Genomic DNA, 26597 nt, shown 5'->3' on the forward strand with positions numbered 1-26597 from the left:
ATATTAGAAAGAAAGAAAGATCTTAAGGCTCTACTTTAGGAAGCTAAGAAGAGAACAAGGTAAACTCAAAGTAAATAAAAGGAAGAAGGTAATGAATATAAGAGCAGAGATGACTGGAACAGTGAAAAAAGAGAGAGAGGGGCTTGCCCAGTGGCTTAGCGGTTAAGTTCACGTGCTCTGCTTCGTCGGCCCAGGGTTCACCAGTTTGGATCCTGGGTGCAGACCTATGCACCACTTATCAAGCCATGCTGTGGCAGGCATCCCACATATAAAATAGAGGCAAATGGGCGCAGATGTTAGCTCAGGGTCACTCTTCTTCAGCAAACAAAGAGGAGGATTGGCAGTGTATGTTAGCTCAGGGCTAATCGTCCTCAAAAAAAAAAAAGAGAGAAATACAAATCACCAATATCTGGAATGACAGGGGTTATCACTGCAGATCCCACAGACATTAAAAGTATAATAAGAGAATAATGAACAAATTTATGCCAAGAAATGCAATAGTTTAGGTGAAATAGAGATTTTTATTGAAAAACAACTGCAAAAAATCATATGAGAAGGAATACAAAATCTCATAGTCCTATATATCTTCTGAAGAAATTGAATGTAAAGAAAACTTTAGGCCCAGATGGGTGAATTCTATCAAATACTCAAGGAAAAAAATAATAGAAAATTTTAACATTTTTTTCCCCAGAAATAAAGACTGAAAGATTCCTGCCCAACTTGTTTTATGAAGCCAGCGTAATCCTATTACCAAATCCTGAAAAAGACTTTACAGAAGGAATTAGAAATCAATATCCCTCATGAAAGTAGGTGTCAAAATTCTTAATCAAATGTTAGCAAATCAATATAACAATAAATAAAAATGATAATAGTAGGATTCATCTTAGAAATGGAGGTTGGTTTAATATTAAAAAATCATGTAATCCATCATAGAAATAAAAACAACAGAAAAAAATATCGTAATCTCAATAGATGCAGGTAAAACATTTGACAAAATTTAACACCCATTTGTAATAAAATCTCTCAGCGAATTACAAGTATTAGAGAACTTTTTCAAACTGACAAAGGACATATATGAGAAACCAAATACCATACTTGCTGGTGAAATACTGAATTGTTTCCTACTGAGATCAGGAAAAAGCCCAGAATACCTGCTTTCACCACCTGTTCTATATCATACTGGACATCCTAGCCATTTCAATAAACCAAGAAAATTAAATAAAAGGCATAAAGATAAGAAAAGAAGTAAAACTGTTCCTATATGCATGTATCAAAATACTTTATAGAAAGTTCTAGGGGCCGGCCTGGTGGCGCAGCAGTTAAGTTCGCATGTTCTGCGTCTCAGCACCCGGGGTTCACCCGTTTGAATCCCAGGTGCGGACATGGCTGCTTGGCACGCTATGCTGTGGCAGGCATCCCACATATAAAGTAGAGGAAGATGGGCATGGGTGTTAGCTCAGGGCCAGGCTTCCTCGGGGAAAAAAAAAAAAAAAAAAGCGGAGGACTGGCAGTAGTTAGCTCAGGGCTAATCTTCCTCAAAAAAAAAAAAATTCTAGAGGAATCTAAGAAGCTGTTACTAGAACTAATATACTTATCAAGCTTGCAGGAAATAAGATTAATGTATAAAATCAATTGTATTTTTATATACTAGCAGCAAGCAATTGGAAAATGGCATGAAATCAGTTACATTTATGTTGGTGCCAAGAAACATAAACAAATGAATCTAACAAAAGATGTCCGATATCTCTACCCTGAAAATCACGAAGCATTGCTAAGAGAACTTAAAGAACGCCTAACTGGAGAGTTACACCTGTTCATAGATTGGAAGCCTCAATATTGTTAAGATGACAGCTCTCCCTAAATTGCTCTTTATATTGGGCATAACCAAGTTTAAAACCATTTTCTCTTTGAAAGTCACATTAAGGTAGCAGAAAGTCAGACACTTGGAGAAAGTATTTGCAACACATTTATCAAACTGTTGTCCAGAATATTTAAAGAATTCCTTCTACTCGATAACATGAAGACAAAAACCATAAGTAAAATGACGTGAAGATAGATAATGGAAAAAAGATCTGAACAGACATTCATCCCACAAGATATGTGACTGGTCAATGAGCACATGAAAAGATACTCAACATTATTACTCATCAGGGAAAAACAAACTAAAACATGAAGACATACCACTGTACACCTATTAGATTGGCTAAAATAAAATAGACTGAGTATTGGGAACCAACTGGAACTCCTTGTATACTGCTGGTAGGAAAGTAATAATTACACAACAACTTTGGAAACAATTTGGAAATTTCTGAAAAAGAACAACACACACTCACCATACAACCCAGCTATTCCTTCCTAAGTATTTTCTCAGAGAAACAAAAGTTTATGTCCATGCAGAAACGTTTACACAGATGTGTTTTAGCAGCTTTAGTTGTATAGCTAAAAACTGAACACAACCCAAATGTTCATCAATAGGTGAATAATTAGACAAATTATGGCCTGTTCATATAATGTAATACTACTCAGCCGTAAAAAGGTCTGAATTATTGATAAAATGCCACATCAGGGATGAATATTGCAATCGTTATGCTGAGTGAAGGAACCCAGACAGAAGAGACTGCTTACTGTGTAATTCTATTTCTATAAAATGCTAGAATATGCAAACTACTACCTTGTGACAGAAAGCTGGTTCCTTGTTGCCTGGAGGCAGGACAAGGAGAGAGGAGGATCAGGGAGTGATGGGAAGGACTGACTATAAAGTGATAAGAAGAAACTTCGGGAGATAATAGAAGTTTTTTATTCCTGGTTTATATTTAGCAGTAGTAGTGCAATCCCTCTAACAGACAGCTAACTGCTGCTTGGGGTTCTCTACCAGAGACCTTCTATTTTAGGGATTTATGAAAGATCACTATAGCCTTGGGCGGATTGTGCTACTCCTCATGTTCTGGTTATCCATAGCTATCCCAGCTGAAAATAAATTCTGGAGCCGTGAATGTTTTAGCCTGGGACTCTATTAATTTTTAAAAACAATTTTTCTTTTCCTTTGAGATACTCAACAGTATTGTGATTTCTATGGAATTGTATTCCAATATCTACCTTGTTTGGAACTAAGGTCAGATTTTCTTGTTGTTGTTTAAATATAAACTAGTTCTAAGCAAAGTCTTCACAAAGATAGAGCTTATGTTGAGCCTGGTTATTTTCTTGTGTCTGCTCTCTACTTTTAGCCTTTCCTCCAACACCTACCTCCCAAGGCCTCACTGCTGCTGCTCCACATATAATAAGGACCTTTTTTGAGAATTAAACCAAGGCTGAGTGAACCTCATGCCCCGAGAATCCCTTTTCACCCAAAATGTAATAAATTCTTACCTGTTCACTTAATTGTACTTTATCTTCTTGAGACGTCCTCATAAACCAACTTCTGTTAAATTATTACCAGCTGCTATAACCAAAGTTGATCACAAGGTTGTTGGGAAGTTTAAGTGAAATATTTAGAAAAATACTTTGTAAACTCTGAAATGTTATATGAATGTCATTTTCTTAGTTTAGATTGACTCATATAAAATGTGAGATGAGACCCTCTTGCAAATTGAATGAATTCCTTGGTAGAATGTAGTGGTATTCCTGAAGGGATAGGAAGCCACAGAACAATATAGCACTTTGAAGAATCCATGTGTACTCAAAGATTTGGTAAGGAGTTAATATCCTTGTGTGCCAGATTAACCTAAATTTTAAAGATAAAACATGAAACTCCAAATAAATCTTTCTTGTGAGTGGTTGCTTTAGCCTCTGCTTCTAGACTCCCGCCGGATTCTGTCAAAATAACAAATGATGACTTGATTGTTTTTCCCCAAGTGAATTCAGCAAAGATTTGTTGTGTAGTACTTATCAGCCGGAGATGAGGGAAACAAAGATGAATAAGATAAACACACAAAGAAGGCCGTGCCTACACACATCATAATCCAACTGTTGAAAGCCACAGATAAAGAGCAAATCTTCAAAGTATCATGAGAAAAATGACACATTACATGCGAGAGAATCTAGATTTGATTATTAGCTTACATCTCATAAGAAACTTTAGAGATCAGAATAGCAGTTTCTTTAAATTGTGGGGGGAAAAAGTCTCCTGACCAGAATTCTAAATTTACAAAAAATGTAGCTTTTATGAATGAAGACTAAATGAAGACATTTTTACATAGAAGAATCTATCACCAGTAGAAGTGCACTCAAGAATTCCTAAAGGAGGTCCTTCATGCTTAAGGGAAGTGAAACCAGATGTTTGAGCATCTTTTCAAATGCTTATTGGCCATTGAATTTGCTCTTTTGTGAATTGACAATAAGTCATGTCTGCCCAATTTTCTATTAAATTTCTTAGCAATTTGAAGAGCTTCCCTTATACTCTAAAAAGCAAATAGCTGTATTACAGATACAGGGTTGCCTTTAAACTTTATGGCATCTTTTGACAAAATGTTTAATGTTTCTTAGTGAAATCTATATGTCTCTTTTTGTTTTTGGGGTGTCCTACCTTACAAAAAGACTATCGTGGGGGGCCGGCCCAGTGGCGCAGCAGTTAAGTTCTCACGTTCCACTTTGGGGGCCCAGGGTTCACCGGTTCAGATCCTGGGTGCGGACATGGCACTGTTTGGCAAGCCATGCTGTGGCAGACGTCCCACATATAAAGTAGAGGAAGATGGACACAGATGTTAGCTCAGGGTCAGTCTTCCTCAGCAAAAAGAGGAGGATTGGCAGCAGTTAGCTCAGGGCTAATCTTCCTCAAAAAAAAAAAGACTATCGTGGGCCTCTAAAATACGAACTTCCATGTGCATATAGGATCTTAAAATTTCCTTATTTTTATTTTGTCTTTTAAGATTAATGACTCAAAATAAACTTCTTTCTTGTGAGTGGTTGCTCACTAACCCCTGTTTTTTTGTTTTGTTTTTTGTGTTTTTGTGAAGGACAATACATCTTGTCCTTTTGTGTTCCATGGCCTTCTTTGAGAATCTGATAAAAGCTCTGAGCCTTTTCCCCAGAACAATGTATCTACCCCCTAAATTTTTCATATACAATCAGAAGCTTTGTGGACTTTCGATTGCAGCCAGTATATAAATTTCTTGATTCCATTTTAGGGAAATAATTTCTACTTAAATACCATTCTTTTGTTTTTCCATTAGAGTGACATCAGAAGGGTTGACCCTTGTACTTTAATTAATTTGGTTCATTATTGCTCAGATACAGAGCCCTCAAGTAGTTTACATATTTGAGATGTAAGCTCAATCTGTAGGGCAGGCCCGGAGCCAAGTCATTGTCATGTGAGACATTGTTGCAGGTCTTTGTATCAACTATGGAGACCAAAACTACTATGTTGCTTCCTAGAACTCATTGCCATTCAAGGGCCTTAGACACTATAAATATTTAACCTGGTTGAATATTCACAGTTCTTGTTCCCTGGAGTCATTTCCATCAACTCTTCCTTCATCTTAACTGTTTTACCAAAGTTACCCAATTCCCTTTCATGCCTTTAGACACTAGTCTCTCAGAACTTAAAAACTGTATTCCTTCCAAAATTAAATGAGCCTGTAAAATTCTCTCTTTAATATAATAAAATTTCAGTTTTCCCTCAGCCAATAAGTTGATATATTTTGTCCTCCGAAAAGGCATTCCCAGGAACATAAAACTGTCTTTGCATTTTTGGGTTTTAAGTGTGTGGAACTAGAGAAAGAGAGGGTTTTATGCTCCTTTCCTATCCATTTATTTATAGTTTTTATTGCTGTAAGTTTTGTTTAGTTTTCACCAAGGCAAAGGAATTTGGCATTATTGTCTTAAGACCACAAGCACTGAGTTCAGAGACAACTGGATTTGTATTCTTGCACCACTCTCTCAGTTTTAATTTCTCTGAGCTGCTGATTTTCATTTTTATCTTTTAAACCAAATTAGACGTGGTAAGTGTAAATAGACTATATGAAAAGTTGTTTGGGGTTTTTATTTTTTTGGCAAAAACTCTTTCTTCTGGAACTGAGTTTTAATGTTTCCTAACAAGCAGCCTGCCAAATGAAATAGCCTTTGTAAATTCATATTCACTTAGAGCTCTTTGCACTCTTCAACACGGATCAGTAATTGCTTGTTGAAATTCCATTCCTCCTTGGTTTCCATTGACATTGTATATCCATGGTCTTTCTTCTTCCGCTCTACCTTTATGATTACTTTTCTGACTCACTCTCATAATATCCTGCAAAACGAGTTCTTCCTCCCTAACTTGATAGGACTTTTCATTGTCTCTACATGATGGCTTGATCATTTCCTGCTCTTAGCTTTTGCTCTTGCTATTGTTATGACTGGAGTGACATTTTGCACCTGCCTAAATCCTGTCCATCCTTTAGGAATGTATCTTCTTGAGGTTTATCTTGGCTTCTCCAGTCCAATTAAGTCTCCTTTCTGATTGGTCATAGATTAAATGAGAAAATGTTTTTGAAATTAATTTTTAAACAATAAAATGTTATGTTTTTTTGGTATTCTATCAATATTTGATGTTCAAAATATCATTTATATTTAGTCGCCTTCATATATAATCCACATAAAGCTATCTTACAAGATATTCATTTTTTAGAGTTTTTTGTAAGTTTTATTGGGTCATACTTAAATATAATAGACTGCGCATATTTAAATTACCTAATTTGATAAAGTTTGGCATATGTACATCCATGAAATGAAACCATCCCCCACATAATGCATAAATCCATCCTCCTCAAAAGTTTCTTTGTTCCTCTTAGTAATCCTCCCTTTCATTCCTCCTTTCCATCCCAGGGAACCACTCATTCTGTCATTATAGGTTAGTTTTCATTTGCTAGGATTCTTTATAAATGGAATCATACAGTTATATTCTCTGTCTTTCTCTTTTTGCCCAGCTTCTTTTATTCAACATAATTAGAGATTAATCTTTGTTTTTGCATGAATCCATAGTTTGTTTCTTTATATTGCTAAGTATCATTCTGTTGTATGGATATACTATAAATTGGTCATCCACTAATTGATGAACATTTGAAATATATTTTTAGTTTTAGACTATTACAAATGAATCTGCTATAAGTATTTGTATACAGGTCTTTGTGTACGCAGACTTTCATTTTTCTTGGGGAAACAGGAGTGAAATGACTGGATCATATGTTAGGTTTAAATTTTGCATTCCGATCAGCAGTTACTGTTGGTTGTCATACTATGGCAGCTGCATGTTGCTATGATGCTGGAAAGCTGTGCTACTGGTATTTCAAATACCAGCTGGGTGCTCCCATAGTGGACAGGTTTCAGCAGAGCTTCCAGACTAGGAAGAAGGACCTGGCTACTCATTTCTGAAAAATTAGCCATGAAAATCCTATGAATAGCAATGGAGCTTTATCTGGTACAGTGCTGGAAGATGAAAGGATGGCACAAAAAAGGACTGGGCAGAGTTCCATGCTGCTGTACAGAGGGTCGCCAGGAGTCAAAATCAACCCAACAGCACTAACAACAAATCAGCAGTAAATGAGAGTTTCAGTTGTTCTACATCCTCGCCAGTACACTTGGTATGGTTAGGCTTTTTAATTTTAGACATTTTATGAGATCTGTAGTGGTAGCTAATTGTGACTTTAGTTGGCATAGTTTTCAGTACAGCTTGAAGGCTAAGAGTTGGACATTTATCTTCAAATTGTTTGCCTTATTTTTTTAAACCTCTGTATTTGGGAAGTCTGCATTCTGCAATAGCAACTTTCTTCTGTGAAAATTAAAATGTATTTAAAGTTTGTGTCACTGTTTGCTTGGCATGTTAAATACACATGTGCTTGGTGATATTCATACACAATTATTCAATGGTAACAATTAAAGAAAATCAGAAGTAGTGACAATAAGATCATCAGTTCTCTTAAGTAAATAAACCTTATGCTCTTAGCAATATTTAGAACCTGTTTTCTTTGGTTTGTGCTTCCTTTATGTGTCAGTTCTAGTTGTTTAAGAAAAAGTAAAATAACCTTTTTAAAAAATTTGGCTTACAATAAAATTGTTTCTTTTCAGAGAGAACTTATTGATGATTATGAAGGACAAAAGAATTTGAACTAAAATTTTTCTAAGAAGTTTTTTCTAAGATTTCTAGCCATTAGATTTTTCTTTTTAATCAAAAGAACTATAACCTGAGATTTGAGACTTCATCACACAAAAAGCATGAGAAAACTGTAACCCAAGTACTGTTTTCTATCAAGTAAGGATTGACAACAGTGTTTTTATGCATCTGTTCTGCCCACATAAGAAGCCAGCTTTATCATCTGGATGTATCCTGGGGCTGAAACTTCTTATAAATATGAGAATTTCACTTTTTTTTTTTAATGGCAAGCAGAATATGGTATCCAGCTGTGGATTTGCTTATATATTGTGTTTGCATTTTTTTCCTGGGCTTGTTTTATACAGTATATGGCAATATGTTGTCATACAATTTCCATGATTAATGCTTATTTATGAAATCTTGTGTAAATATCTTAGAACTTAGTCAAACAATGTAGCAAGTTAAATAGTTTTTTCTCTGAATATTGGAATGACAAATCTGAGGGGAATAGTAGGTTGAATGGTTTATGTTCTTTATCTATAAAAAAGTCTGATATTCTGTATCATTCTTTTTCACTTTATTTTGCTGAGTAATAAATCCAGTTTCACATTTATTCCTCAGAAAAATAGAATTTAAATGTTTAAATCATTTGTAAATAAGAATGGTAATTATGTCATATGTAACTAAATAATCATATTTACTAGGATATATTTGACTTATAATTTTGATCCTGACCTCTGTTTGAGGCATTTCTTTGTGTTTGTTTTATTATTCATATTAAAAGAAGTCTACTGTCCCATAGTAATGTTATATTAGAAATATTATCATATTAGCATTATTTTCCCACAGAAATGCTAAATTGCTTATGAAATATCACACTGTAAATATGTGACAAATTTCAAGTGTGAATAAATTCATATCTATTTCAAATTCAAATGATAAAATACTTAAAATTGTAAATTCATTATATGAATTCTTTTTCTCTGTATATCTCATCAGTATCATAGTGTCATGATAAAATATTCCTCATCATGTATGTAATAATTATATATGTAATATATAATAATTATGTATTGTACATTATAAATCATGATGTAATATCATGATCACTGATACACTGATAGATTTTTTCCCATATATATTCTTGTTTGCCAAGAGTTGTTTTAATTTTCTCACATTTAGTATTTTAGTCAATTGTGACTAGAAGTTGAAAAACTTATTTTCCCTTTTGTTCCCTTCTGCTCAGGTGCAGCTCTTATATGAACTAACTGATAACATGAATAAGGTCTGGAATAAGATTCAGAAGAGAGGCAGTCTCAGTCCTTCAGCCTATCCAGAGGCCTTGGCAGGGCCTATCCCTGGTTCTCCGGTTAGAAGCAGTGTCGGCACAGCTCCTCCAGACACCAGCACATGCAGCCCATCTGCTGACATTGGAACTACGACTGAGGTAAGTGTTTCTGCAGCATTCTGTTACCACGTGAAGAGTGATGTATACCACAGAATTCCGTATTAGGATTGAAAACAAGGATGACCTCACCTCTGGAAGCTGGCAGGGTCAGAAGGCTCATGAGGAACTGTGGTAGCAGTGGCTGTGTATTACTGTTACCTTTATTACCAAGTATTTTAATCACTTTCAGTAGGTAGTGGGGTAGTTCAGGACAGTGGGATTCTGTGAAATAGTAAAAACTGAGACACAGTAAAGGTATGTTTCCTCAGAAGTATGGAAACTTAGAAGCTGAGTGAAAAAGTGGCTCATGTTCCTCCTTCCCCTACCCTCTTTGCCTCTACCCGTTTTTTGAACCAGAGTGTTATTGTTTTCTTTAGATTAGTTCTTTTCAGTCCTGTTGGACTCAAAGTCTTCTTCCTTCCTTCTGATTATAAAAGCCTTTCTTTTCATTTTTAACACTGTAACATCACACCACATGCCAGTGCCCCTTTTTTATAACAAGTATTTTGTAATGCCTCCTTTACTACTCTGAAATGAAAATAAAAAATAATATAACCTAGATACATATAATTTCAAAGATCTATGTCTTAAAGTATAAAGATAAAAGGAAAGTAATTTAAGATTTAATAATGTATATTTCAATATATAAATGCTCAGGCATGACTGCCTTAGAAGATATAATGAAGTAGTCAGGTGAATATAATTACTGTGAATGTGACTGATACAAATAGACTTGTGCAGGCCTGTTAAATACCCCAAGTGGTATTGTTGGTGGTGGTGTGATTTTCTGAAATAGTGGCAAACTCTTGGTAAAGTTTCAAACAAAACAAAATTCAATCTTCCTTTTATTTCAGTGCTTGTATTTCTGGAACACTCAGTGTATAATAAAACCATGCAGAAATGCCAAAAAAAATTATGTTTAGATTTAATTTAAAATTCAGTTTTATGCCCAAATATTTATAAACAGGATTTTCATCTATGTGAATATGTGAGATAATCTTCATTTTTCAAGATTGTCCTATTCATCATAGGACCACTTGGTTCCTTAACTCCTAACCCTTAAATGCTAGTAGTGACACCCGATTATTGAGTCAACCAAAGACACCCTAATACATTTCCAGAACACACCCTAAGGGACTGAACTTTCACCTCTGAGAACTACTATAATCGATGGAAGTAGAAGTTCTGTTTTTGTTTTTGCATGAAGGCATAATTTCCTCTGGAAACAAATACAGAATGGCAAAAAGAATCCAGTAAAAAGGATGTTAACTTTTTTTTCTTACAAATGAGTAAAGGCAAACAAACTCAGTTAAAAGGGCAGTTGTTTTTTACTTGCTTTGAGGCTTCAACATACGTTGTAGATCTCTTTGACCTCCTTTTCTATCCCTGCTCATTCCAGATCTTAAGAAATACAGTGACCTAAGTGATGGGATTACTTTTTTTCTTCTCCTAAATGAGACAAAGGTGGGGAATCCAGAAATGTGCCCTTATGAAGTCATTGAGGCATACCCCTGCTAGGATAAAAGCAGTGAATTCTTTCTTGGAGATTCCTAATGTTGTTAGAGTAAAAAGCTGCTGCCATAAAGAAAACCATTTAACTGTATTGAATACAGTAGTTTCCAAACTTATTTAACCAAAGACCGTTTTTTCATGACCTACATATTAATATTACACAGAATACACTTTGTGAAGTACTTTGGTACTTTGTGAAAGCTGTGGCACGTGTGACCGACTACTCTACTCAGTTCTGAATAAATCCTAGTGTTGTCCCTGTCTCGTTTTCTCTTTCCATGTCTTTGGACTGCTTTTTTGTTTTGCTCTTTTTTCTGCCCCCCTCCCTCTTTTTTTCCATTCTCATTAACTCTCTCTGTTTTCTTTGCAGGTTATTTCTTCAATTCCCTTTCTTTATTCCATTTTATAAACTCTTCCTTTAGCTATTTCTAATCTACTTGACTTCAATCAGTGGGTAATAAAAACAGGAGATTAGAGTGTGAGAGGAGAGAGAGGTTGGTGTTTTCCTTTCTTGTTCCCTCCCTACTTTGGTGCCCTATCTGGAAGGCATCCATGGCATTCTTCAGTCTGATGAAGCCTTATGTGGATTGTCTCTTTTGCTGAAGAAGCAGCTCTTTATGGCTCTCATGCAAAGGGCTCTTTAACTCAGGCTCTAAGCCTTATCTCAAGCCCCTAAGTGAGTGTTCAAATGTCTTTGCTGACCTCTAAACCCTTACTTGAGTTTGACACCTCTGTTTGCCACCTGGACTCAGTTTCTACTCATTAACCCTGACTGTGTTTCCTTTTCATTTCTCTTTTCATTTCTGACACCTCGAGATTTGCCTTTATGTATTTCAAATTTGGCTATGCTATTAATCAGAAAAAGATGACATTCTCAAATTGGGCAGTTTTAGGAGAGTTTAATAAAAGGGCAAACGTGTTGACCGAAAAGGGAAACCACAGGAGATAGTAGGGTACCTGGAACTGGTAACACTAGGATGTTCTTGCTACCAATAGGCTTAAAGGTGGGAAGGGAATTATCAGAACAGGGAGTAAATACCCTGACTTCATTCTTCTCCCTCCTTCCTGTCTCCTGCCACTGTTCCTCATTAGCTGAAACCAACCGGAAACCAGAGGGCAAGAGTATTTGTATAAATTGTTCATACTGGTTAGCCTCTCAGGTACAGAAGGTGGGGTGGTAAAGGGTGGAGAGTAGATCTACAAGGCCAAAGAGAAGATAGACAGCACTTTAATGTATTAAAAGAAATTCTTATTATATTTTATCCAGAATTTCTGTGCTTTTGTAGTAGAAAAGGAAAATGTTCATTTCAGCTTAGTTTGCCATGTTGCCTGAATTAAAATTTCTTTAACATCATTGAGTACTAAGAACTAGTCTTTTGACTGTTGAATCAGTCTTTGTTTTGCTCACTCTGCCTTGTACATATTATATTAGGTTCTCAATACCATTAATTAAGGTTTTTTTGGTGATTTTTTTTTTGTAGTAAAATATAAGTAACATAAAATTTACCATTTTAACCATTTTTAAATGTACAGCTCAGTGATGTTAAGTATATTCACAGTGTTGTGCAAGTAACTGCTATCCACTTCCAGAATTTTTTCATTATTTCAAACCAAAACTCTGTACGTGTTAAACAAAGACTCACCATCCATCCATTCTCTCATCCCTGTCCCTGGTAACTTCTAATGTACTTTCTGTCCCTATGAATTTGCCTATTCTGGATATCTTACATAAAAGGAATCATAGCATATTTGTCCTTTTTGTGTCTGGCTTATTTCCCTTAGCGCAATGTTTTTAAGGTTCATTCATGTAATAGCATGTATCAGAATTTATGTCTGATTAATATTCTGTTATATGTATATAGCGTATTTTCTTTACCCATTGATCTGTTAATGGTCATCTGGGTTTCCACCTTTAAGCTATAATGAATAATGCTGCTGTGAACATTGGTGTACAGGGGTTGAGTAACTTTTAATGAAATAATTTTGCCCTGAAGAAATTATATGCATCTAATATGACTTGTGCCTGACAACTCATTTCAAAATTAATGTAATACCAGAAATTCTATTTTAATTTTTCTTTACCTCTTGAAATATGTTGATAACCGAAGTATTTGGTATAAAAACTACAGGGTAAGAGGAAGAAAGTGAATCCAGAGTCTTTCAAGATAATTTATTCAGTGCTGATTTTCTGACTCAGAAGAGCACTGTCTGTCATTTTAGTGTGATTTGCTTAGTACTAGTGTGGATGGTCTAGAAGCAGAGTGACAGTTAATATTATCCCCAAATGTGTTCAAGCATATTTCAAAGTTTTGGCAGAGAATGTGGGTACCAAAGGGAGAAAAGGGAAAATCAGAGTAGTGTGTTTGGTTTCCATAGTAACCTTTCAAACAGAAAAATGAAATGTTAGTAGTTTATTTTCTCTAAGGTGTATTTTTTTTTCCTCCTGTGAAATAATAGCTAAATTGTGTCTGCTACTCCCCAACTCCTTGTCATAGACTCTTTTATCAGCCCTAAGAATTGCCTTCCTCTGCCTTAGTATAATAATTTTGCAGAGTTTGACAAATGAGCAAAGATGTTTCCCTTAATTTCATCAACTTACAGCTATATTATTGAAAGGAGTTGTTGGAGAGATCATTTAGACCAGCATCGGCATTTTATGTACTAGAAAGGTGAAACATAGTAAATTGGAGTTAATGTCGCAAAAAGTAGGGACTGGGCCAACTTATCCTAGGGTGATTCTAAGTTAATGGAGCTGTGGAAGTGACTCTGGAGTCAGACAACTTGAGTTTTTATCTTTGCAACTTATGATCACATTATTTAACTTCTTTGCCATAGCTTCATCATTTGTAAAAATGGGGATAATATTAATATCCATCTCAATATGTTAGTACAAATATTAACTATGTATGTAACAATTTGCCCATATACCCTGTGAAGGTGGTATATCCTTCCATTTATTTGTGTCCTTTAATTTCAATAAGATTTTAGTTTTCTTTTAAGCGGTCTTGCCCCTTTTATAATAGATGTATTCTTCAATACTTGATACTTTTTATTCAATTGAGATAATTATTTGGTTGTTTTTTCTCCTTTATTCTTTTAATATAGCTAATTACGTTGATTGATTTTCAAATGTTAAGCCGATCTGGCATTTCTAGAACAAACCCAACTTGGTTGTGATATATTTTCCATTTTATTTCTTGCTGGATTGTATTTGCTAACATTTTATTTAGGATTTTGGCATCTATAGTTATGAGCGATACTGGTCTTTAACTTTTCTTTCCCATACCTTTGTTATATTTTGGCATCAAGAATATACTGTCATCATAAAATGAGATGTCAAGTGTTTCTTCCTGTTTTCCTCTCTGGAAAAGTATACATTTCATATGAAAATTCTCACAGTCATTATATATTCCTATGGTAATCAACAAGGTAATTCTAACTGAAACGGCACTTGGGTATAACACATATCTCATCTAAATTGGAGGGGGTTGGTTTAGGTGTTATTTGGATATGGAACAAGTTTTAAATTAGAAGATTATTAGAAAAGGAGGAGAATGAATGGTAAGGACCGGATGGACAAAGGACACTCGTGTAATTAATGTAAAGGGAATACAGGCAAGCACCTTGATCCTGCTCCCAACTCTAACACTAGTATTGCTGTATTCCAAGAAAGAGAATTTTATATTACTCATTGACAAAATAATACTTAATGATAAAATAAAGATTTGAATCCCACTCCCAATCTATATCAAATAAAACTAATGAACATATTTATTATAGATGCTAAATAAATATAACATATTTTTGTTACTGTGCAATTATGATTTTATGTTTTAGTTAACTTTTTATGTCCATTTTTTAATTGTGGTAAAATATACACAACGTAAAACTGCCCTTGTAATCATTTTTAAGTGTACTATTCCGTGTCATTAAGTACATTCACATTGTTTTGCAACCATCACCATCATCCATCTCCAAAACTTTTTCATCTTCCCTAACTGAACTTCTCTACGGATTGAATGATAACTCTCTATCTTAATATTAAATCTTCTGATCCATGAACATGGGACATCTTCTTATCTATTTACGTGTTCTGTAATTTCTTTTAGCAATATTTTGTAGTTTGCAACATACAAGTCTTTCACTTCCTTTCTTAAGTTTATTCTTAGGTATTTCATTCTTTTTGAAGCTGTTGTAAATAGAATTGTTTTATTAATTTCCTTTTTGAATTGTTCAGTGTTAGTGTGTATAAACACAACTGATATTTGCCTGTAGTTTTGTATCCTGAAAGTTTGCTGAATTCATTTGTTAGTTCGGACAGTTTTTTTGTGGAATCTTAAGGGTTTTCTACATATAAGGTCAATTCTCTGTGAACAGAGATGTTTTACTTCATTTCCAACGTGGATGCCTTTTATGTTTTTCTTTCCTAATGGCTCTTGCTAGGACTTCTAGTACTATGCTGAGTAAATGTGCCACTTAATTTTTAAAATATTAGGCAGTATTTTTAAGTTGAATATAAATTTCTCTCTTGACAAAATTTTTGTGTGAAGGAAAACTTCTAGCACTGTTTCAGCTCTAATAAATTTTGTACAAATAGCAAGAGATGAAAAATTGATCCCTTATTGCTTTTTTCTATTTCCATATTAGTTGTATTTTTATGCCCTTTGTTTTTCATCTGAAAAACATGTGAAGTCAAACATAACATGTTAGAAGTAAAATGATTTAGACTGAGTGGTTTCCATTGGCTCAAACGTAAAGGTGTCAGGTAATGATTATATTGCTTCAATGCCATACTGGATATGAAATTTAAACTTTCCACCACCATCCCTCATCTGTTATCCTTATTATCAAAGGATAACCCTAATTTAAGCAGCCAGTACAGTGCTTGGTACAGAGTAGATTTTAAACATATTGTTCTTGAATATATGGTTGTTAAATGATTTGGGACTATCAACTCACATTGTGATTAAATTTAATCTGATTCGTTGTGGTGCAGGACATAGAAATGTGTATGTTTATTAAATCACTACAAATACATTTTGATGGAAATACATAAAACTATATTTGAGTTTATATTTTTGGTTTGTTTTTATATCTTTAACTGTTTTAAACATAATTATTTTATATTTTTTATCAGATCTGTTATCTGAATTTCTTGAGACCTACTGTTTGTGGTGTTCTTAACTCTTGCTCATAGTAGATTGTTTCCTTATATGTTACATAATTTTATATTGGGAGTTGTTCATTAGTGGAACTTTATCTATGAGACTCTCACATAGTGATTGATGGCCTGGTTATCCAAAGAGATTTTATGTGTTTGCTTCTCTGAGGGACTCCAGGGGCTATCGTCACTATCTTGGGACCCCTTTCCTGTTAATTTCATAGCTATAAGTATTTTGAAACATTACAGCAGTATAAAATCAAGCCCTCAAACCTACATGTACCACAGAGTTCTGTTTAAAAAGTCTCAAGGGTAACTGTTTTCCCGTCTATCTTAGTCTACTAAGATATATAATGTTTTTTTCTCAGGTTTATTTTGTTGTTTTTCTAATTTCTTAAATTGGACACATAGCTTAATCATGTTCAGCTTTTTAAAAAATGTAAGCATTTAAGACACAGGCCTTTATCCTTAGAAGAATTTATAATATTTGAATTGGGGCATGGATATGTGTGTATATATATATATATATCCAGTTATGGGCTGGGAAATTTAGCCCATAACTGGATTGTTGCTTCCCAGAGACAATTCTCTGTTGTATGGAAGGAGGAGCAAAAATTTTGGTATACACAATGCTGTCTCTGCCACGCAAGTTGTTATCATGGGCCCAGAGATAAATAAGACTTTACCTGTACGCTGAAGTACACTGAAGAACTCCACTGTATTTCAGCTAGTTAAGGTTGTTAAATATTTGTTCTCAGGTTGATATTCAGGAAAGCGAAGCATTATATAATTGTGTTCATTAAAATTTTTATGTTATTTTGTTTACAGGACAGCCCAACAATAAAAACTATCTTTGAAAGCACTAACATTTGTTTTCATAACACCTAATGATTTGTTTTCATAACACATAAACAAAACAAACATAATACACATACACAAATATATGCACATTCACGTACTTCCATTTCAGGGCAAATTCATAAACTGTGAGACTTTGGGAAGCTGTTGTAATTACATAAAATGATATTCTGAACTTCTGGATTTTCGGTAGTTTCCATAAAGCTGATATAGAAAGGGCAGTTATTATGGGTGGCTATATCGCCCTCGTGAAATTAAGTCCTTCCAGCTTAGTTGTGATTATAGGCAAACCATTTAGCATTTTTGCATTTTAGCATTCTCGTATATATGAATAATATGTTTAATATTGCCATCCTTATTCATAGCATTATTGGTGTAGGAAATAATTTTAAAGCTTTAGAAAAATCTGAAATGCTGAGTGAAAGCTAGAATATTGATTTACAGCTCAACCTAAGGTAAAAATTGACAGATTAACCCCCAATATTTGGAATCTTATTTTCCAGGCAAAATTTGCCTTGGTCTTTATTGATTTAGAAATTAAAGTTGCTTTTGGCGTACTAGTTCTCAAAAAAATCCAGCATAAAGTGGTTCATTTCTTAGTGTCCAGTAATTGTTTAAAATCCATTAATTTTCAGTGAAATTGTAAGTGAATATTGGGGGATGGGGGGTGGGCAAAATGAGTGAAAATGGTCAAAAGATACAGACTTTATTATAAAATAAATGAGTCATGAGGGTGTACTGTACAGTATGATGACTATAGTTAATAATACTGTATTGTACTTTTAAAAGTTGCTAACAGAGTAGATCTTAAAAGTTCTCATCACAAGAAAAAATAATTTGTAACTGTGTGGCAATGGATGTTAAGTAGACTTATTATGGTGATCATTTTAGAATATATACAAATATTGAATCACTATGTTCTATACCTGAAACAAATGTAATGTTATATTATATCATTATATATTATATATAATGTTATAATACATTATATATTATAATACATTATATATTATAATATATTATATATTATATTATATCTCAATAAAAAAAGGTGAATATTAGACTAAGAAGTTGTTTGGCATGAACTGCTATAGCAAAACTTTTGTCAGTTTTTCAGTTATTCAAGGGTAGTTAACCTAAGCAGTAATCTACCTCAAATTATTATTCTAAACGATCCTTTAGAAAGTAAATTTACTTTGAACTTTTTACTTAGTTACTATTTTAAATGTCTTATAATAATTTTATACCTCCTCCTGAAAATAGACTATTTCATTTAATATTTGTCTTTAAATGGTTTTATCTTCAACATTTAGAAAGAAACTTTTATTCAAAATGTGGAAATCTTGGCATTTAGATTGTCATCTAATCAATTGAATAGCTGTTGAAAGAACAAAGATATTTCAAAGTAGGTTAGAGAAATGAAGGTTATTGTTTACTTTCAAATACCAATCAACAAAATATTTTGTTTGTAATGCTTTTCCTGTTTCAAGATAGTCATATCATAAAATTTCTCTAGTTCTCAATTATTGGCTTACTTGATTTTGTTTTTAAAATTCAAATGTTTTTATTGTGTAAATATATCCTATTAATCTGAGGTTACTTTACATTTGTGGTGCTTTTTTTTATGTCAATTATATATCTGGGAACCACTGAAATTTTGAATTTTTTAAATTGTTAATTAATATTAGCCTTTAAAAAAGTTCATGAAAATTTTGAAACATATGCTATGTAAAGTATTGTTTTTCTTGCTGAGTTGGTTCAAAGCTATTATTTTTAAACTGTTTCAACTAAAAAGAATTTGCTACAAATGACTATAGTTTTAAAAAGCACCCTCTCAACAATTGTTTGTATTAAGTAGAAGATAATTATTTGCTTATATGATCCTTGGATGTTTATAATTTAAACTATGAGTAATTCTTTTCATGTCAGCATGTTGATAGGAAGCTCCATACTTTTCAGTGAATACAGCTTTTAATTTCCTGAGTACGAATCTGGGTGGTGATAGAGGGGGAAATATGAGTGAGAGGCTTAAGTACTGAGCTTAGAAACAGTTAATCATTTTTCCCGCCCTTGTACTGAAATAGTGAGAGTAAAGGTAGTGGAAACCGCAGCAGGCCACTTGTTACTGTTGACTTAAGTACAAACAGTGGTGGAAGTGTTTAGCCCTTTGGGAAGTTTTGTGATTGGACAAGAACGCTGGAGTTATTTTGATAAGGGAGAGTAGCAATGTGGCCAAAACTGTGATCATCCCTGAGCTCTGAAGCAGGCCAAGGATGAAGGGCTGAAGTGTTTGCTCTTCCAGATGAACAAAGATAAATTCAGCTAGGAAAATAAACTCAATATTTTGGTCAATTTGCAACAAAATGGCGAAAGAATTGAATTGTATATTTTAGAACTTGGCATAAAGAGGTATGGGAAAATAGTTCAGCATCTCCAATTCTGGCTTGATTTTTGCTATAGCTTTGGAAATAGAGCAGAAAATTAATGTACAAACATATTTAACAACACCACACCAAATGTTGTAAACCTAAAATGAAACTTGAAACTGCATGAAGAAGGAGAGCAAAATGTTTTCTCAGGAGTGCTTACTTAAGACTAAATTTGAAGCCACAGTTTTCTTAGCATTCCTACTGAATATAGCTAATAGTGTTAAAAATTGAAGTCTCATTGATTTGAGTTGCTGTTTTCTCTGCAGAAAAATGTACCAGGTTAAAGACTTCAGACACTAGCCACGTGACTTAAGCTCCTTCCCACTGTTGGAGGGAGAATTTAATTTATAAATGCTTCTGCCCAAGAACCTATTCATAAAGAAAGGCACACTTACTATATTATGTTGTCTTTTATTGAATTTTACTTCGTAAAATGCATCCTTTTCTGGGATTAGTTTGTGCTTTTCATTAGATGTTGTATTACTTTAGACAGCTAACCAAAAACCTGGAATTTTTATAGCTTCACAAATTCTAGGAATTTCAATTATAGCAGATTTAGGACCACTTATTTTGGAGAAGCATTTATGTGAAAACATCACAGGCAGTGAGCTTGTGATGTAGTTTGCTTGATGTAATTAGAACAAGGAAGAACTGTACTATCTTCAGGTTTAAGTGTATAATTTTCTGTTGCAGTCAATCACAGGACACTATTGCTTTGCTGTGCTTAGTACCTAAGAATTTCAACAATAAATACTTGCCTTGTTTTGTGAAAATCTTCCCTGTTTGTTCTCCCTCTGAGGATTCAAGGAAATTAAATCTTCTTCTGATTGAAAGATGTAAAACTGAGGTCAAGGTAAAAACTTAATATAGGAACTGAATGTACCTATTCAAGTATATTCAGTCTAGATAGTATGTCTGTGGTAATCAGAGCAGGGTTTTTTATTTTGTTTTGTATGAGGCTTTACTTATGTTGCCTGCTTTTAGGTACCAGGCTCATGAATAGGCTAAGAGATTAGTGGCTTCTACTCTGAGAAACTATCCATACAAAATGGTATAGTGACCATGTTGTATTGTTTTCTATTAAATTTTAAGGGATGTTTTGTTCTGACTGTTGACTGCTGGTCATGATGCCTTAACATAGAAGAAGTTAGAAGTTAGAAATTGAGAATATATGGCAAAGGAAAATGTGTTAAAGTTAGATGACAAAATGAGAAAGTCAAAAGGTAATAAGACACCAAATTCTGTAAGAACGTTAGTGTACAATTTCTAAGTAGTGGTTCACCTTGATGGTGATAATTATACCTACTATTTATGAATTATTTATTGTGTGTAACCACTTTGCATTCTTATTCTTATTTAATCTTAACAGCTCTTAAGAGATAAACATCATTATGATAATCGTTTTAGAAGAAAAAACAAACGCTGAGAGCTTAAGTCACGTGGCTAGTGTCTGAAGTCTTTAACCTGGTACATCTTGCTACCCACCAGACTAAGCTTAAGTACATATAATTTATGTTTAAATACATATACCCATCTTTTAAAGAAATAAGCATGCTGTAGTTAATTTGGTCAGTTCTCAGGGAATGGGTTTAGGCTTCCAAGATTTTTGGGAGTCTTAAATAGATAGCAAAGTTTGGCATTTTAAAATCCCAAATACTTGGTAGCTAATCCTAGAAGTGCAGAATACATGAGTGAGTGATCACTATCTCTGGCACCATCTCTTCCTGCCTTTGAGACTAAAGCTATTCCACTCCAAATCAGGATTTATTTTTCCCCAGGCCACTAAAAGCCCTGAAAAGGTAAAAAAACAACCCAACAAATCTTTTACAGAAAGTTTATTAGTACCAAATTTAGGACCTTGTACATATCCAGAATTCAGTAGGGATTTGTTGAATTGAATAGGCTCATGCTCTGTACCTCTAATTAAGAGACTTTTAACCTCACAAATAACTTTAAAAATCTATTATCAAATCTACTAATTTTTTAATGTCTTTATATTAAAATATATGAGGCATGATGAATGTTTTTGCTATTTCTTCAACCATGCTAATTATGCTAATCACTTTTCTATGGTTATTATACATTCATACGTAAATACTCTACAGAAATAGACAAACTTTTCTGTAAATGGCAGGGTGGTAAATATTTTAGGCTTTGTGAACCGTAGCATCTCTATAGGCACTACTCAACCCTGCGAAATAGCAGCCACAGACAAAATAATGGACATGGCTGTGATCTAGTAAAACTTTATTTCCAAAAATGGAGCCGCATTTGGCCCTTGGCTATAGTTTGCAGACCCTACTCTAGAAGGAAATACTCGTTGGTGTGACCCTAACTTGTTCTGGATCTTATGTACTTTCAGAGGAAATTGAGATGGCACGTATGTTGTAACCATAAAAACCATTTGTTTAGTATATGTTTATATTATTAGCAGTATGTATTAGCATAAACATTTATATGATTAGCATGTATAATATAGAGAAGCTATAAGTAATAATTGCACATTTTAAATTATAATTTTTTATTTGTTTTTCTTTAAGTTACAAAGTGTTGTATTGTTGTTTTTTCTCAACCCAGGGAGATTCTGTACAAGCAGGTGATGATTCACCATTCTCAGATTCTGTTACCTTGGAACAAACTACAAGTAACATTGGTGGATCCAGTGGACGTGTTAGTCTGTGGATGCAGTGGGTGCTCCCCAAAATTACTATAAAGCTCTTTGCTCCAGATCCTGAAAATAAAGGCACAGGTACAGGATGACTTGTCTTCTCTACTGAAAAGATAAAAATATTAAAGACTATTTTTAGAAGATATAGTAGACTTAGTTTTATTTATCATTGTCATTTAAATTAAGTAAACATTAGATCTAATTCAAGTGATTTCTCTTGGCAATACCAGCATGTTACACGTAATACCTAAATTTTGTCTTGTTTGTATTAAAATTCATTCCAAAAGCCATGAGCTAATTTCTTCACTGGTCATATTGATGCATTATATCATTGTCACTAAAAGTACTGCAGAGTTTGTTGACTATCAGATATAGCATTTCACATATTAACTAGAATTTCCCCTGTCTTGAAATAGGTATCCTATCTTAATTGTGAGGCCCATATTGATATCAATTTTGCTTATTCTTGTAGAATCTTATGTGGTTAATGAATAGAAAGTCTCAGTCCCTTTGTAGATGTCAAGGATATATATGCCAACATGAAATGTAAAATGGAAAGTTTTAATATTGATTGTAGGCCCTATGTTGGTATTAATGTTGCTTCTTCTTGCAGAGCTTTGTATGGTCAGTGAACTAGAAGATCTCAGTGCATCCATAGATGTCCAGGATGTGTATACCAAAGTGAAATGTAAAGTAGAAAGTTTCAATATTGATCACTATAGAAGCAGGTAAATAATAATTAATATGGGAAAAGCTATATTTTCTTTGAACAAAGCCTATATAAGAATTTTTATATTTTAATTTGATTAATTATTTTTAAAAAATACTATACTTATTCCCAGAGTTCTTAACAGATAAATTGATTAATTCTATTTGGTATACATTTATATATGGAATATAATGCTTTGTTTTATAAGGTGGCAAATCTGTTCATAAATATCCACAACGCCATATTAAATGATAATCAGCTACTTTTACTAATCATCTCCCACAATTTGTTACAAACGTTGTATATTTGCTAAGATGCCTGGAACACGGTTGATGGCTTTGGTTTTTGTTGTAGGCTCGCCATCTACTCCCTATGCCAGTATAACATAGGTTGAAATGGAGCAACATCTCTGTCTCTTTGCACTTTGCAGACTTTCTTATCTCACAGATGATTGATATACGTGTGGTGAATGTTCCTAGAACCGTATTTTTTCATCTCTAATAAATTTCTATCAAAAGTATGATTATAAGCAAATGTGATTTGTTTATAACAACAAGTAATGGTAGTAAAAAAGTAAAGTTTTAGATATTTTTACAAAGCTATATAGCAATTTTGTCATTAATTTTTCCCAAATAAAAACACAAATACTTTTTGGGTTTTTTGCTTTATAATACTACCTTGGAGTTTTTTTAATTGAAATATAATTCACATACCGTAAAACTCACACATACTTTTTAAAAATTGTTTTTTAAATGGCATCGTATTTTTAACTTCATACTATTTTGGCATAGAAAGAGCCTTAAAGTTCATTTCTTTCTGGATTCATAATATTCATTCAACAATTATTTATTGAGTGCCAGCGGATGCACGTATGTATCTGTACCTTTAGTGATGCATTATATACCCTAAAAACAGTCTTTTTTTTATTTAAAAAAGGCTTCTAATTCTACATTAAAAACATTTGAATTTTTATCCTTTATTGCATATATCATATTGCTTGTGTCAGTAAATATCAAATCTGTCACAGCCAAAAAATTGTCATAATCGTGAAGTTCAAAATATTTTGCTGCATATATATTAAGACCTATTGTAATAGTCTTATCTTACCAAGCATATGATAATTGATTTTGTTGTATTAACAGTGGACCATTAATTGATTTTTGATAATGGAATGTTTAGCTCTTTAGTTTGTTTTGAATGGTGTATGTCTATATTCAAAATGATCCTTGCAAGTGATATATGAATATTACATTGTAGATGAACTAATTTCTTGATGATGTGAATATTACAATCTGTGTTCTAGATCATCAGTGACTTTACTGTTAAGTTTATGTAAGTTTTAAATATTGGATAATTATTTATTCATTCATTTAATCAAAATATTTATTGAGTATTATGTGCCAAGCACTACACTAAGCCCTGGGGATATAGTGTTTAACAGAAATAGACATAAATTGTGCCCTTGTGGACCTCATAGTCTCATGGGTAAGACAGAATTAAACAAAAAATTAAATATACAATTTACCATTAAGACAAACACTTCCATGCAGAACTACCAGGGTTTAGTGCTAATGTAAATGGTTCCATTGATTGCATTGTCAGATGCATGTTTTAGTTTAGTGTGGTGTTGTTTACATCATAACTATTTGAAATAGTTTTATATGCTCAATTTTTTAATTCAGAAAAATTGAAGAGAACAGATAAGGTGAACTTATGTTTTCCAGGCCAGGGGAAGGTTGGCAGTCAGGACATTTTGAAGGAGTATTTCTACAGTGCAAGGAAAAACCTGTGGTGAGATTCATTTAGTAATTATGCTTTTTGGAAATATAAACTGTTTATTTTTGTTCTTTCATGCAATAGGACTAATGGTTACAAGAATTAGAGCTCATAATAAATTCTTTTTGACTTATACTTCCAAAATTACTTAATAAAATAAAACTATTTATTTCTTTAAGCTGCTTGTGTTTTGTAACCATTTTCCTATATAGCAATTAAATACATGTTTCAAAAAGGCAAAGGTAGGATTTCTTTTGTTATTATACTTTATCATTAATGTATTATGTTGACTTTTTAGCAGTTTTTCCATTCATAAGTGAGTTCATGTGGGTTGTCCTTTATCATAAACTAGTGTAGTCATTTTACACTGAAAGCAATTATTTTTTGTTTACTTCCATTAACAATGCTTTTGCAGAAGATATTCCCAACAGAGGCCATACCTGCAGTGGCTCAAACCTAAACCTATGCAAACTTGAGCAAAATTAAAACTATCTAGAGTTTTTTGCTTATGGCTTTTATTGCTTTTTGTCTTTTCACCTTCTTTGCTCCTGTCCATCACCTCAAGCCTTGGGGAAGAGTGTTGGTCTCTGGGGCAATGTGGAGGTGTCTTCCTTTCCTGTACTGACAAGCTGAACAGACGCACCTTGTTGGTTCGACCCATCAGCAAGCAGGACCCTTTCAGTAATTGCTCTGGCTTCTTTCCTTCTGTAAGAAATCATTTTTAAATTATGCTACAGAACTCCCATTAACAAGAACCCAGAGACGGAATTGAACTATCCATAGAGTCAACTCTTGATTTTCATCTTCCTCTGTATCATCCACTTTGTAAATGAACTATAATGAATTTTTAAATTATAGACTGGTTTTCCACTGTACTCTAATTTGTTTCTGGGTTACTTGCGTATGCTATTTGTCACTCTGGTTTTGTGAACACAAACTAATTTTACCGTCAGCATAAGAAAATCAAAGTGCGACGTTAAATATAGCGTTTTTAAATTGTGCGTGTATTGAATGATCAAGAGTTGACCATGCTGCTTTTGTCATTCCTTTTATGAATCTTACTTAGATTGCCTTTTTTTTTTTCTATTCCATTTCCTTCTAACAACTAATTCAAAGTATCTTATTTGGTGCCCTCTTGAATCTAGACAAGGCTGTACATCTGTCATTGAGTGGATACAAGATGAGCACTACTACTGTACAGCAGTGGCTTTTAGAAGTTTAGAGCTTTGTTTTTTCTAATGGTACAATATATCTGAACGCGTTATTAAGCTAATTCTTTTAAGTGCCATTCTTAAAGTCAATAAAAATGCATGTAATTTTAAAATATCAAGGACATGTCACAACAGTAATAGCGATTCTCTTAATTTATTAAATCATTGCAAACATTATTAGATATTTTCTCAGCATGTGTGAACTATTATTTATCTATTCTTTTTTATAGCTCAAAAGGAATTTGAGACATATATCTCTAGCATTATAAAAATTACCCAATTATTTTAAATAATTGTGTTCCTAGATTTAATGTTTATTATAGTATTTGCATAGCAAGTGCTAGTTTCTGATTTGATTTCTGAATTTTTTCTAGCCTTGTCTGGAAAAAGATGTCTCTAAATGTGGCTTTTATGTCAGTGGAAGTTCTGTTTAGACTTATTTTCTTCTCTTTGAATGTTCATTAGTGTCCATGAGAAACATTCTCAATTTTAACATTATTTGTGAAAAACCCCAAAATTATTATTGCTTTTTAAAATTTTTCTTCAGCAATTTTTCTACGTTTTTTTGTTTTACTAACATTTCTTTTATTATCAGCTTTTTTCTAACTCTTTATTTTAAATAGTACAAAAGATTCTTTATTACCTCATAAAAAGTAATATTTATATTATCTAAACTCCAGCTGGTATCCATTCATTTCACTTCTTTCCCCTTATATTAAGGGAGTGAGGGATGAACAAACAAACTTTCTCTCATGGGAGTTTAC

The 26597-nt window shown here is 33.3% G+C and overlaps 1 protein-coding gene across 20 annotated transcripts in view; it reads left to right on the forward strand.

Annotated features, from left to right (window-relative positions):
• Window positions 1-26597, forward strand: part of VPS13B (vacuolar protein sorting 13 homolog B) — a 777539-nt gene that overhangs the window by 419320 nt on the left and 331622 nt on the right. For 8 of the 20 annotated variants that reach the window (XM_005613228.4, XM_070222393.1, XM_070222394.1 and 5 more), the window contains exons 25-28: window positions 9309-9509; window positions 22047-22218; window positions 22751-22865; window positions 24571-24637. In XM_005613228.4, coding sequence (XP_005613285.2) covers window positions 9309-9509; window positions 22047-22218; window positions 22751-22865; window positions 24571-24637 — 555 coding nt within the window. Of the gene's footprint in view, window positions 1-9308; window positions 9510-22046; window positions 22219-22750; window positions 22866-24570; window positions 24638-25187; window positions 25330-26597 lie in introns of all 20 variants that reach the window. The other 12 variants (XM_023649188.2, XM_070222392.1, XM_023649192.2 and 9 more) reach the window with 2 other exon arrangements.

This window comes from Equus caballus, chromosome 9 (assembly GCF_041296265.1).
Source record: "Equus caballus isolate H_3958 breed thoroughbred chromosome 9, TB-T2T, whole genome shotgun sequence".
In the NCBI taxonomy this organism is placed as follows: Eukaryota; Metazoa; Chordata; class Mammalia; order Perissodactyla; family Equidae; genus Equus; species Equus caballus.